Below are 15,031 nucleotides of genomic sequence, written 5' to 3'. Positions count from 1 at the left end.
CAAACATCATCTCCATTTTCAACGGAGTTAAATTTGATTATTTATGTTTATTTTGGTTTTTGTTTTAGAAAAGGAGAACATCATACCTTCACGATTTGTCCCCTTACCCCCTGTTTCATTTGTCCCCGTCTACTTTGTTTGCGTCTCCTCACAGAGGCCCCGGGTTTCTTATCTCACCCAACCCCCCCCCCCCCCCCCCCCCACTTTGCCCCATCCTCGCATACCCCCACCCCAACTCTCGTATTTTGGTCTTCGTGAATTTTGATCAATCAATACCATTTCATTATCATCATCTCATTAAAAAAAAAAAAAAAAAAAAGGCAATAGTAGTAGTATTGTAGTAGTAGTAGTATTAGTTGTTGTAGTAGTAGTAATAGTAGTGTTTTTTGTAGTAGTAGTAATAATAACAATGGTAATAATAATAATTATGATAAAAACAATCACAGTAATACTGGTGATAATATTGATGATATTAATCATTCTAATAAATATAGAATAATGATAACAACAATAACAATACAATAATAATATTATTAATAATATTGATTATCAAAATGACACTATTAATGATGATAATTTGCTGGTGCATAATTCGCATCAGATGTCATACATTAAACAGATGAGGCATCTTAGCCATGCGATCTGAGGAAATCTGGGGGGATTTGAACTATACTTCACTACAGATTAATTGTGATATCCGTTTGATAAAAAGGCAAATCGAATATTGACACTAATTGCAAGACATGAATTTATAAAGCCATAATGGCCAAATGATATCATGATCATGCGTTTGCATTTGATTATTTTTCGATGAAATACACATTTTCGATGAAGGGTATTTTTGGATAAAACATTAAGCAAGATGCATTTTTAATATTTACACAATGATTACTTTAGTCGTCTATGCATTATTTTGCTTAGCTTTAAATGCTTAGCACCAATATCTCAGCGAGGTTAAAGGAGAATGAAACCCTTGAAACCAGCTGAATCCATATCAAAGAGAAAAATCAAAGAAACATATTGTTGACAGTTTGAGGAAGATGGAATGAATAATAAGAAAGTTATGAGCATTTGAATATTGAGATCACTAATGCCATGTAGATCCTCCCATTGGCAATGCGACCAAGATCTGTGATGTCACACACGTACAACTCCCTCATTACTCTAGTACTTATTTCACTTATATTCTCACTTTTATAGAGTCTATCACAAGGTGAGGTGTTCTCTTTATGAGAGGACAAGTACAGAGGTTTCACAACATTATATCATTGATGAATTGTTTGTCATATGATTAGAATGAGCAAAAAGAGATGTTTTGGGGTATATTTTCAGTGTCCAAAAGGGGAGAGTTGTTCATCTGTGACATCATAGATCTTAGTCGCATTGCCAATGGGAGGATCTCCACAGCATTAGTGATCTCAACATTCAAATGCTCATAACTCTTCTATTGCTAGTCCTATTTTACTCAAACTTTTGTTGATCTTATTCTTTGATTTTTCTGCTTTCACAAAAGCTAACTTGCTCCAAGAGTTTCATTCTCCTTTAACCAAACTAGCACCTGCGCATTATTTGCATAATTAATAGTCAAACACAAAACGAGTTTTATCACGCATTAGCCTTTGACACTCAATTGGACTAAGGGTGGATGGAAATAGATTACGATATAATTCGGCTACTCTGCTAAATAACGGCATATGCCTCACATTAGTGATGATTTTCATCGTCTCCTGGTCGGCAATTGCGGAACTACTCAATTAGAGCGAAAAGAAGGCAGGGAATATCAATCGTAGTAATTGTAAAAAGTGATATATTTTAGGAATGTACCTACTACCGGTGTGAGTGTGTTTGTCAATTAAATTAAGTTTCGTCTTTGTGTTCTAAAAAAAATCCACATCGGGGGAGGTTTGGTTATATATTTCAGAAACCCTATCGCTACTCAGTAACATGCTATTCATTGTACCCACTTTAGAATGTTATTTCATTTTATCTGTATGCTATATTTTCTGATAAATGGACGATTCGATCAATTCAGTTTCACGGATGACATGTGTAGGTTTTCGCGAAACATGATGATATATTTCCTGATTTACTACTTTTTGTTCTCGCAATTTCATTATTTCTTTCTGTATTTCGTTTTTTTTATTATCCAGGCCTCCCGAGCAGCGTTCCATACATCATTTATATGGAGGTGTGGGAATAAAAGTGACCGAAGATATGAGGGTTCTTTTACATTGTAGACGTGTATTTCTGTCAAAGTGGAGTATCGGCGTAGCATTATCCATTGCTTTTATTTCTATCTCCCTGATGACAATGACCTATGGCAAGTTTACTCTTTACAGCAATGGCAAGGACAATCCGAGGAGGGCGTCGCACGACATCGAGGTCAACTCTCGGCAAATTTCCCAGATAATTTTTCAACATTTTCACCGCAAAAAACCAAGCAGTACGCCAAATAATATTACCCGAAATTTGTCTAAGGAAGATAACTCAAAACTGCCAGAAGGAAATTCCCGAAATATTTCCAACGAAAATTTCCGAAATATTTTGGAAGAACGTGAATCAGTGGAAAATATCACAAGTCGGAAATCCGGACTTCTAGGAGTCTCAGACGAGGGCAAAATTAGAGTCCGCACAGATGATCAGGGAGTGGTCGAGTCCCGATCGACAACGTCCACATCCTCATCGTCGAGGGTGTCATCGACATTTGTTGTCATCCTGGCGCAGTGGCGTTTTGGCTCTTCAATCACCGGAGAGCTTTTCAATCAAAATCCAAATATCTTTTTCCTCTTTGAGCCGTTGTGGTTGGTTGATAAAATTAGGAATAAGAGGCAGCTTCCGTTTTCTCCATTCCCGCGGGAACTTCATGAATACTCGACGAGAACTCTTAGAGATATCGCGGCGTGCAATGTGTCCCAGGAGTTTGTCCGTTTGACAAATCCTTGGGGCGGTCTTATCAAGAACCGTGCGATATGTCAGGCAACAGGAAAAATAAATCAATGTAAATTTCGAAGTTCTGACATGGTAAATAACCTGTGTACTACATACAATGGGATCATGGCTACGAAGGTCATCCGGGCTGATCTCGGGAATATAAAACCCTTGGTAGTCGAGGACAAGGTCAATGTCAAGGTCATTCACTTAGTTCGAGATCCAAGGGGGTCAGCTGCTTCGCGTATCCACTATTACTTTGAGGAGTGGAGCAACCTGGTGCGAGCGCATGAGGCGGAGTTCCAGAAGAAGGGCCGGCTTGCACCCCTCGGGCTTACAAACTCTACTGAACGCACTGGAGTCTCCATTCATACCATGTGCAAATGGATGCGGGAGACTCGAGAAGAAGCAAAAACAATGCCAGACTGGCTTCGGGGCAGATACTACCTTCTCAGATACGAAGACTTCGCGGCAGCGCCTCTCAACACAACGGAGGACCTTTACCGATTTGTAGGGTTACCCCTGCCACAGAGCGTCAGGGAATGGGTCCGCAATAATACACAAGCAAAACGCAGCGATCCTGGAACGTTTTCAGTGCATAAGAATTCGCGCAAGATCGCTCAGAAATGGATGAAGGATCTCAGAGAGCTTGAGATAAAACAGGTTGAACATGATTGTGGAGATGTCATGGAGGATCTTGGATACCAGAGATACGCAACGCTCAAATTAGCACAAACATAAGACCGATCTTAGGCCAACATAATCTATCCTGCATAAAATGCAAAAGGCGGAGATAATAACTACAACTCATAATTTCAACTCAGTTGCTGCTTGGAATATGACTGTGTATGACGTTTTGACAACGAACTAGCTATTATAGCTCAGCAATACTTAGTCGTAAATATTCACTTCTGTAAGTCCTATTTCTTACAGTATTGTTAAGATTGTATTTTTTTTTGTAAATTGCCGACTAGTATACTCCTTTTGGTCTAAGTTAAGCTATATTATATGCCTCCCCATTTCGAAACAACTTAAGTTCATTTAGTTTGAGGAACTTTTTTCTTAACACAATTTTCACGCCATTTTAACCTCCCCAACCACTCCATCACTGACATGATGCTACAGGGCATCGAATCTTTAGGTACCCGTCCTGACACAGTCCGTACTAGCAGAGAGAAGCTCTGGATGAGACGACTTCGCACCACCCAACCTCATGGCTTGAACATCCAAGAGGGAAACGACTGATTATTCTTTCCTATCCACTTTCAATTTATATATACATATCATTTTTCCCCTCAGCTCTTTTGAATAGTTACATTATAGTTTCTTCCTCTACTTTCCTCCCATATCTCATACAAGCTCGGCTCCAATTTTTCCTTCCTTATTCAGGCGATATAATAATTATTATATATATATTTTTTTTCTCCACTCACCTCTTTTAGATTTACCACATTTGCTTATTTACATGTATACTATGGTTTCTTCATATAATACACCCCCTCTCATCTATATTTGCTTTTACCTTTTTAGGCAATTTGCTTCCTCTTCCTCACATATACAGGTTTTTTTTTTTTTTTTTTTTTTTTTTTTTTTTTTTTTTTTTTTCCTACTGTATAGTCCTATGTTTTTTTCCCGTCACACCTAGCGGATTACAATATCAGTTACACCATATGTGTATTTATATTTTTTCATATACTTTTCTTTTTTGGATATATTTATAAACATATCACTTATAGATACATATTTACACTTACCTTCTTCTCTTAGTTTGTTTAATGCTTTATCATATATACTTATACGTCTTTCGCACATTATCAGTTGTTCCCCATTCTTTTCCTTTTTTCCCCCACTCTTATGCACCAGTTTATTATGCCTTTCTTTGTAACCTGTTTGACCCACCTCTCACTAATTCTCTAGTTATTCATCCCTCTATCACTGTTTTGTTCCAGATCCTGTTTGATGTTGCCTGCCTCATTATCTTAATCCCTCTTGGCCTTACTTACACTAACTTCCCTTTGTGTCTGCCTACTCCTTTTCTTTCATCCCCTTCACTAACATGATTGGTCTTCTCTACTCACTGATGCCCCTTTTGTCTCCTTGTTTCTAGGATCGAAAGCTTAGGCCCCTCATTGACCTTACAATTTTCACTTGAAAAAATAAAAGAAAAAAAATGCGAAGAGGAAACTAGATCTACTGGACATTGTGTTGATTGAGAGTTAGTCCAGATTCCTGTCTCACAGAGAGCTGCGAATGATCCCATTAACCTCAACTATGGAAAGCCAGCAACGCCAACATCTGAAATGGACACTGAGGTGTGTGTGTGTGTATATGTATGTATATGTATACACACATCCACACACACACATATATACACACATATATATATATATATATATATATATATACATATATATTATATTATAATTATATGTATATATGTTCATACACATATATCGACAATTGAGTGTGTGGTGTTTTTTTTCTTCTTTTTTGACAAAGGACGTGGTGGAAATTTCCTCTTTGTAAGAGGGGACCGAGATGAACTGTACATTTTATTCAATCAGTATTAGTCTCAAAAGTAGACCAGGTGGAAATAACCCCTGTGTTTTCATAATTTGAGGTTGGGGGTCGACTTCTTTGACACGGTTTCGAGCATAGTACGTAGTTACACTGTAAAAAATGAAGTGCTAATTGACTTACAGTGCTTTCATAGTGACTGCACTACGAGTGCTGATTTTCTAGTTTAAATTTGAACTAGTTTAAATTTGAACTAGAAAATCAGCACTCGTAGTGCAGTGCTAAATTAGCACTTAAATTTTTACAGTGTATACACTGCAAACGCAGGTGTTAATTTAACACCAGCCTGGTATCTATATCGGTCCACACCAGAGAGGTGTTGAAACAACACCGGATTTGTGTTAGGCTAACACCAATTTGGCATTAAAGCAACACCAATTAGTGTTAAACCAATATCGGTTTGATTATTAACTGGTGTTGTTTCAACCCTTCTCTGATGTGGACCGATATAGATACCGGGCTGGTGTTAAATCAGCACCGGTGTTTTTGCAGTGATATGTACTGCTAAATTAATTAAACCTAGCCATTTTAATACATCTGGCTCTTCATATGTCATCTTCCAGTGATAAAGACGTTTTATGGTTGCTACTTTATGTTCTACAAAAAAAATCCAGCTCAAACAAGTGTAATTGATAACTCTTTTGACTCACTCGGGTAGCGATTTTCGTAGGATAATTTGCCATCTATGAATGACATAAGAGAAAGAGATAGTGGGAGAAGGGATGGCTTGGTCTTATGGAGGGAGGTAAAGGGAAAGAGAGAGGAGAGGGCTAGAGGGAGAGAGAGAGAGAGAGAGAGCGGCTGGAGGGGGGGGGGGTGAGAAATGGAGACAGATAGGGTGGAATGGCCATGCATTATATACATGTATTAATTCCCTACATACACAACTAGCTTAGGAATGTGAAAAGGGTTAGGATCGACGATCTCGTGAAATATATACTTATTGATCTAATCTGGCAAAGTTCTTAGAGCTACAGTAATCCATGTTTATACAAAGTAGCCCAGGGGTCCGTTTCAGAAGTTACAACTGTCAGTGGTAAATTTGTAAATATAACTCCATGGTAACAAGGTTTAGCAGCCAATCACATTAAGGGTTCCCATAATAGTTACAATCATTGCAGAGTTACTATGTCATGTAGTGCTAAGGCTTTATGACCTATCGGCCGCCCAAAACGATTGTTGATGATTTAGACGAGTGGTGTATCTGCAAAAAAAGAGGAAAAATAGCACTCAGGGCAAACATCACCTCCATTTCCAAATAATTTAGAATTTATCATTGACATATATATATTTTTTATTAATCAATAAAGAGAACATTAAACTTTCGCGATTTGTTTATTTGTCTCCCCCGTCTACTTTGTTTGTGTCTCCTAACAGAGGCCCCCCGGGTTACTTATCTCACCCCAACCCCCCCCCCCCCCAGCCCCACTTTGCCCCATCCTCGCATACCCCCACCCCAACTCTCGTATTTTGGTCTTCGTGAATTTCGATCAATCAATACAATTCCATGGTTAAACGTGATGCACATCCCATGAGAAATAAATAAATCCCCAAACTATGATTTCTGTAGAACGTGGTTTATTTGCCTACGAAATGTCGTATGTAGCTACCACTTGAAAACAGGGCGAAACTCCAGCATTATTTATTAACTTATAATCCTGTTCATCATGTATGATTAATCATAAATTGTATATTTTTAGTTTTGGCTTTAATAAAATGGAGAAAACTTTCGCGATTTTTTATCCCCTTACTCCCTGTTTCATATATATATATATATATTGGTCTTCGTGAATTTCGATCAATCAATACAATTTCATGGTTAAACGTGATGCACATCCCATGAGAAATAAATAAATCCCCAAACTATGATTTCTGTAGAACATGGTTTATTTGCCTACGAAATGTCGTCTGTAGCTACCACTTGAAAATAGGGCGAAACTCCAGTTTTATTTATTAAATTATAATCCTGTTCATCGTGTATGATTAATCATAATTATATATTTTTTTGTTTTGGCTTTAATAAAATGGAGAAAACTTTCGCGATTTTTTCCCCCCTTACTCCCTGTTTCATATATATATATATATATATATATATTGTGTGAAAGAAATGGATGAAGAGAACAATGGTAGGCGTAGCTTAAATCAAGGTTCCCCAGAGCTATCTACCCTTAGCTCTGGGGAACCTTGATTTAAGCTACGCCTACCATTGTTCTCTTCATCCATTTCTTTCACACAATATTTAAATATAAAAGAGTTGCCAAAGCTGTAGTACATGTATAACTTCACACATTTATATATATATATATATATATATATATATATATATGTATATAAATTTATCTATATAGATATTTATAGATATATTTATTTATAACGGTACACGTACATCAGCCAAAAGCTGTTCTTCAAAGCATCCATGTATAATAAGCACATATTACATTGTACATACAATTAAGAAATACAAAGTAATACAATTCAATTTACACGTAAAACATCGATATTACACAAAAGAGAAAGTATAAAAAAATATATATATATTCAAAAGAAATGAAAATGCTAATGATGAGTATATTCATGATTATACTCATTATGCTAGTCAGTTTGCATGGTTATAGCACATATTACATATTGTACAAGGCCTACTTAGCTGTACGCGAGCAAATGGGAGGCTGAATGTCAAACATTCGTACCGTTTATGGCGCGCCATCTGTTTCATAAAGGCGATAAACTCAGTTTATCGCCGAAAAACCTAGTTTATCAATCGAAAAACCTAGTTTTTCAATTGAAAAACTAAGTTTTTCGGCGATAAACTTAGTTTTTCGCCAATAAACTAAGTTTATCACTTGAAAAACTAAGTTTATCAAGAAAAACTAAGTTTATCGCCGAAAAACTTAGTTTTTCAATTGAAAAACTAGGTTTTTTTGATAAACCTAGTTTATCAATTGAAAAACTAAGTTTATCGGCGAAAAACTAAGTTTTTCACCGATAAACTAAGTTTTTCAATGAAGATAAACTGAGTTTTTCAAGTGATAAACTTAGTTTATCGGCGAAAAACTAGGTTTTTCAAGTGATAAACTTAGTTTTTCAATTCTGATAAACTAAGTTTTTCGAATCTGATAAACTGAGTTTTTCTAAGAACGCCATTTGTCCCATAAAGGCGATAAACTAGGTTTTTCAAGTGATAAACTGAGTTTTTCTAAGAACGCCATTTGTCCCATAAAGGCGATAAACTAGGTTTTTCGCCGACAAACTAGGTTTTTCAATTTCGATAAACTAAGTTTTTCAATTCGAAAAACTCAGTTTATCGATTTCGATAAACTAAGTTTTTCGAATTGAAAAACCTAGTTTATCGAAATTGAAAAACCTAGTTTATCAGATTTGAAAAACTTAGTTTATCGGCGATAAACTAGGTTTTTCAAGTGATAAACTAGGTTTTTCAATTTCGATAAACTAGGTTTTTCAATTCGATAAACTAGGTTTTTCAATTCGAAAAACTTAGTTTATCACTTGAAAAACTTAGTTTATCATATAACTCTATTTATCAAATGAAAAACTGAGTGTATCGCTTGAAAAACTAACTTTATCGAGAAAAACTAAGTTTTTCACTTGAAAAACCTAGTTTTTCATTGAAAAACCTAGTTTTTCATTGAAAAACTTAGTTTATCATTGAAAAACTTAGTTTTTCGACGATAAACTTAGTTTTTCAATTGAAAAACTAAGTTTATCAAGAAAAACCTAGTTTTTCAATCGAAAAACTAAGTTTTTCGGCGATAAACTTAGTTTTTCTTGATAATCTTAGTTTTTCAAGTGATAAACTTAGTTTATCGGCGAAAAACTAAGTTTATCGGCGAAAAACTTAGTTTTTCAATTGAAAAACTAGGTTTTTCGATTGATAAACTAGGTTTTTCGGCGATAAACTGAGTTTATCGCCTTTATGAAACAAATGGCGCACCATAACCGTTGCACAACAGACGTACCATCCAAAATGTACCGTCCAAAATGTACCGTTGCACGGCTTTAGGAGGTGACGTCACAATACGATTTAATTCATTGCGCTCGGTAAAAATGAACAATACGCGTATAAGCCAGCTGGTTAAAGTGATCATTTCACTTTGTTCTGATTTAAAAAATTCTCCTTTTGGTTCCTAAAAATGGGCTAATCATTAGGCTTATAGTGTAAAAATACCATCCCAAAAGTTTCAAAATATTATATTTACAGGATCAATTTTAAAACCTTGGAGATGTAAACCAAAGTTTGGAATAATTGGGAGTTGGTTTCAATGAATATGTGTATACAGGGAATCTGTGCACCACAACACATTAATTATAGATGAACACAGCATGACCTACATACAGTGTGTAGAAGGTATACACTGAATGTACAGTGCAGCTAATAGTGTGTGTATAGGAGATACACACAACAGAAGGCAGTCAAAATAGCCAACGGACTTTTTGAATTGGAGAAAACTGGTCATAAGCTAAACCCGGCTACTAGACGGTTCTCAAAATCAGGCTAATAAATTGCTACTTGTATCTAAATTAGAGTTTTTCATCCTATATTGTGGTCTGTTTCAGGGTTTTTGAGGACAAATACAGGCACTCATACGCACATTTCAACTCAGTTTGAGAATTTTTTTAATCAGCTGCTCACAAAGTTAAACGATCCCTTTAAATGCACAAGGCTGCCCAAGGTCATGTGGGATTTCGCTTTCTGCTTTCGGTATTTTTGCTCCCTTTTCATAGATTATTATAGGGATAAACTCTTTGTTTTTTCATATTTTCGCTAAATTCCGAGGCGTTGTACAACACAAATAGCGAATATTCTTATTCGTGCAATGGTGCGAGATTTCGCATTCGGTGAAAGAAAGAACGCTCTATTCAACTCGGCTCACGCCTCGTTGAATAGAGCATCTTTCTTTCACCTTAATGCGAAATCTCGCACCATCGCACTTATGCCTATTCGCTATTTGTATAATGTATCTATGCCTCTATGCTCTCTGGAGCAAAACAAAATAAACAGCAAAAAACTGTTACCTTGTCCACTTTGTTCAATTGAATTACAATTTAAATAACTAACTTTCGTTAAAGCTTTTTTAAGCTGTCAAATAGGCAAATTGTTTTTCTTTTTTTAAATTAAGAAAATAAATTATCCGTAAAACTGGGGCAACATGTGCAAATGGTCGTTCATCATATATTATCGTTTATTCAAGATTGGACGAACAATTCAGCAAAATATGTATTTCGTCATTGATTAACATCTATAAATGTGAATGGCATTTCACAAAATGGGGGAGGGTGGGGTGTGGGGAGTAACAGTTCTTATGCCAATATGCAGACAACACGAAGATTATCCGTCATTACTGTCTAATCTACTGTACAATTTGAATATCAACACGAATGACACGACAAGATGTGGAAACCGTTCGGTGGTGAAATAAATAAACAATAGTGACATGGCTAATTCAAGTGATGTATCATCCACGTTGGGCGAATGTTTTCATTGTTTATCTCGAAATACGCGGCATGCAGCTGATGTCTTTTTATATTGATACTTTAAAGCGCCATCTACTTTGACGGGGTGGCAAGATGTTTTATCCTGCCATTCAATTAGAAGTTCACCCTGACAAAACGTTTATTGTAAGAGCAGTAGAACCCCCCCCCCAAAAAAAAAAAAAAAAAAAATTATAATAATAATAATAATAATAAATAAAAAAATAAATAAATAAAATAAAATAAGAATAATAACAACAAAAAATAATAATATAAAAAAATAGCAAAGTTTTGAGGAAAAATCTTCAGAGAATAATAAAGTTATCAGAATTTTGATCATTTCATTTGTGACGTCATATGCGAGCAGCTTTCCTGCATATCATATTGTTAAAAAAAATGAAATGCCATCTTCTCAGAAAAATGAAAATGGTTTTATGGTACCCTAATTCAGTATATCAATACCCAAGTTATTTTACACCCTCTCCTCAAAAAAAAAAGATAAAATTGGGCCATCACAGACCATCAAAAAAATTAAATTCATGCATTTTTACATTTGGGTGAGCTGCTCGTTCATGACGTCAAAAATCAACAACTTGAAATTATAATAACTTAAGCTTTAATGGATTTATTTAATACCATCATCAATATTTTATTATTTTTCTGCTATTCATACAACAAAGTCTACGTCAGGTGAACTTTCCCTTTATTAGCCTTATTGCATCGATATATATATTATAATCGTTCTTTACAAGGTTACATGTCGAAATTGTGAGATGAATTTATGTTTCCTTGCCAGGCTGAGTTATAAGAAAATGAATGCCAACGTGACGTATCAAACACTGTTGTAATATTTAAACCCACCCCCTCCCCTTCCGCCCTTCTCTCTCTCCCTGTCGTTCTCTCTCTCCCTCTCTTCTTCTTCTTTTCTCTCTCTCTCTCTTCTTCTTCTTCTTCTTTTCTCTCTCTCTCTCCCTAAACTTTGCCCGTTGGCTGCACTTTCATGTCACGTGGACGACATGCCACATACATCAAATACATCAAGCTATCATCAGCTTATCATAGTCAATTCACCGACCCCTGACAGATTAGCTCGTCCAATCGCTTGAATATACCTAGGGAAATAGTCCCTTCTGGTATTGTGACGTCACAGTGACTCTGTGCGATAGCACTTGCTATCTGCCATAGGGAAAATGCATGCGCAAAGGAAGATAACATTTGCAGCAAGTTTCTGCTATTTGCACGCATGCACTTTTTTGTCTGAACCTATGAAAGCATTACACTCATTTCTGCTTAAATGCCTTGCGTGTACCATGACTAACCTTTAAAATAATATAGGGGGTAATACACTTATCATACTTTCTATATATGAAGAGTTTAGTTGCAAAAGGGGTTAGGTCCATTCCAAGAAAATCATTTTTTTATTCTCCCACATTGCAATATTCTTTAATATGCGAAATGTTCATGATACCCTACCATGAACACATACAATTGGGTGTAAAAGAAATCTATCTATCTTCATATCTTTTAAAATATTCTTTTCCAAAAAAATTATGTGTGGACCTAACCCCTTTTGGAACCAAACTGAAATGGACCTAACCCCTTTTGAAAAAAGTAATTTTTCTTTGCCTTTTTAGATCACTTTTTTAATGGGAATTTCAATTTTTTGAGTATCATCTTATAGAGCTACTAAAAATCTATACATTGAGACAAAAAAAAAATCAAATTTGATGAAAAATTGACCTAACCCCTTTTGCAAGTGAGCTCTAAGCTCTTCATATAGAAAATTTTATATTCTCTTTGGAATGTTATAAATCCTTAGGCTATTCTTTCCACAGATCTAGTCATGTATTTTTTAAATATAAATCATATTACATCCCACGTTGGTAATATGATTTTAAGTAGATGGTGGTGGTGGCAGAGAGAGAGAGAGAGAGAGGGGGGGGGGGTGTATTGATACCAATGAGAAATGGTTAGCTTTGAATAAATTTTATAATTCTTCGTTTATTTTACCAGAAAATATCATGAAGACTTATTACACTCCGTGACGATAGGGCATGAAAAACGAAAAGAAACTGATCAGATTTTTAAAATAACTTTAAGTATCCGAATATCTATGGTTATTTATATATTAAAAGCAGTCATGTTAAGCACTCAGCATGTCAGACAAAATCATCTATAAAGTCAAAACCACAAAATGCCAAGATATTCGTAAAACTTTGTACAACTGATATACAATGCTATAATTTGCAATTATCATGATAAGTGTTCCATGATCGTAACGCAATATATGATATTTGATTGAATCGTTCTTGTGGCGTTAAATATATAAATGGGGCGTACTGTTCGTTTGGAAATATTATTAAGCGAATAACGGACCCTTAGCTACAAGTGCATGCATACAACGGCGTGAACATGATGTAAACATACGAAGAGAACATACATTTAAATGTCACTTCATTTAATAAACTAGACACTGGACGTGTGTGTTAGCCTGGTAAAAAAAAGGATGGGGGCTGATCAGGAGATATGTGTTGCATTTCAGGAGGTCTCGGTGCTCTTCAACTGCGTCAAATTATCGTTGCTCTAACCCTACACAAATGGTTCTTTATTGGATACGTCGACCTACTAAGTATATTAATTCATTCCTAAAATTCATGGAAATATTATAGTATTACAGTACTTTATTACAATCTAAAAAAAAAGAATAGTCAAAGTCTGTAGGTGAATGAAATCTCTCTCTCCTGCCAAAATAATGATAAAAATTAGCAAAACATATCATCAAATTCACGGCCATAATCCACTTAAATTTTACCATGATCTGGTATTGTAGATGGGCATACCTGATTAATAAATGTGTTTGCATTTTACCAATCATTTACTTTTTAAAAATATTCCTGACTCATTACACAGACAATGGTACCAATGTGTTGCGAGGGTAACTGCACTTTCATGTCCACACACGATCACGACTGAGCAGTAACAATCCCTAAGGGGGTTTATATAATATACTATTCGACCTTTCCCGCAAAATATCTCCTCACTAGAGGAAAATTCCTTCCGACGTGGAGTTTCATACAAAAAGCTATCGGCTTATTTTCAGAGATTGGACACTTGCTTCAGGTGTATTTCTAAGCCAAACCTAGAATGCGTATTTGGCATGCTTGTGTCAATGCAGCAGCTTTTCGTTGAAGAGAGCTTGTAGCCCAAGGAGTGTAAACATTCAAGTTACCTCCTAATATCTAATTATTAGAATTCCAGGAATTGCATACTTTCATCATGGTATAAAGAATGCACTGTGGCAAAGTAAATGATATTAGGGTATTTTTGCGGCCACTACGCAGACGCTTTATGGAACGTGGAGAACCTATTGAAAATGCCCGTCAACTCACAATAGAGAGATTAGATGTAATTGTCGGCAGTAGCGGACCGTGACCAGGAGGAGACAAAGCATTGGAGGGACACTGTATTGTTTGTGAACAATGCTGTCCCCCCCCCCCCCCCCCCACCGAATGCTTTGGCTCCTCCCGGTCACGGTCCGCCACTGATTGTCGGCAGTTGATTGATCGGGACAGCACATCGGTTTAAAAATCGGGCAGGACGAAAGAAATGCAAATCTGTCGTTTGTACAGAGTGGAGGACGACACTGCTGCTTTGATTCACCTCATTCCGACAAAGACTGCATTATTATGAAGGGTTTTTGACAAAAGATTTTTTGCGTTATAGAAAACGTCTGCGTAGTATTTGCGAAAATGCCCTATTACCATTCTCAATGACACGAAAAAGTAAGGCAACCAATTGCCATTGCATCGTATTATATCAAAGTCCACTTTAATGAATACCGTATTAATTGCATTTGAAGTATTGCATTTATCTTGTACAAACAGAATATATGACGACGGAAGAGGGCGCTATTCATTTTTTTTTTACTAAGAATCAACATTAACAAAAAAGTAAATCAGTTGGCAATACACTGTTCATTGTCTTAAATATAACATGATACTCGAATATAATTCATATTATTGACCATTCACCACAA

At 35.9% G+C, this 15,031-nt stretch overlaps 1 protein-coding gene across 1 annotated transcript; it reads left to right on the top strand.

Moving 5' to 3' along the window:
• The first annotated feature begins 1,915 nt into the window (after window positions 1–1,915).
• Window positions 1,916–5,112, top strand: LOC129268321 (carbohydrate sulfotransferase 4-like). Its single transcript, XM_054905889.2, has one exon. The coding sequence runs from the start codon at window positions 2,215–2,217 to the stop codon at window positions 3,667–3,669; it is 1,455 nt and encodes a 484-aa protein (XP_054761864.2). The 5' UTR covers window positions 1,916–2,214; the 3' UTR covers window positions 3,670–5,112.
• The last annotated feature ends 9,919 nt before the right edge of the window (window positions 5,113–15,031 follow it).

This window comes from Lytechinus pictus, chromosome 9, assembly GCF_037042905.1.
Source record: "Lytechinus pictus isolate F3 Inbred chromosome 9, Lp3.0, whole genome shotgun sequence".
NCBI lineage: Eukaryota > Metazoa > Echinodermata > Echinoidea > Temnopleuroida > Toxopneustidae > Lytechinus > Lytechinus pictus.
Note: the sequence above shows the minus strand (reverse complement) of the source record. Positions and strands in the feature narration are given on the sequence as shown.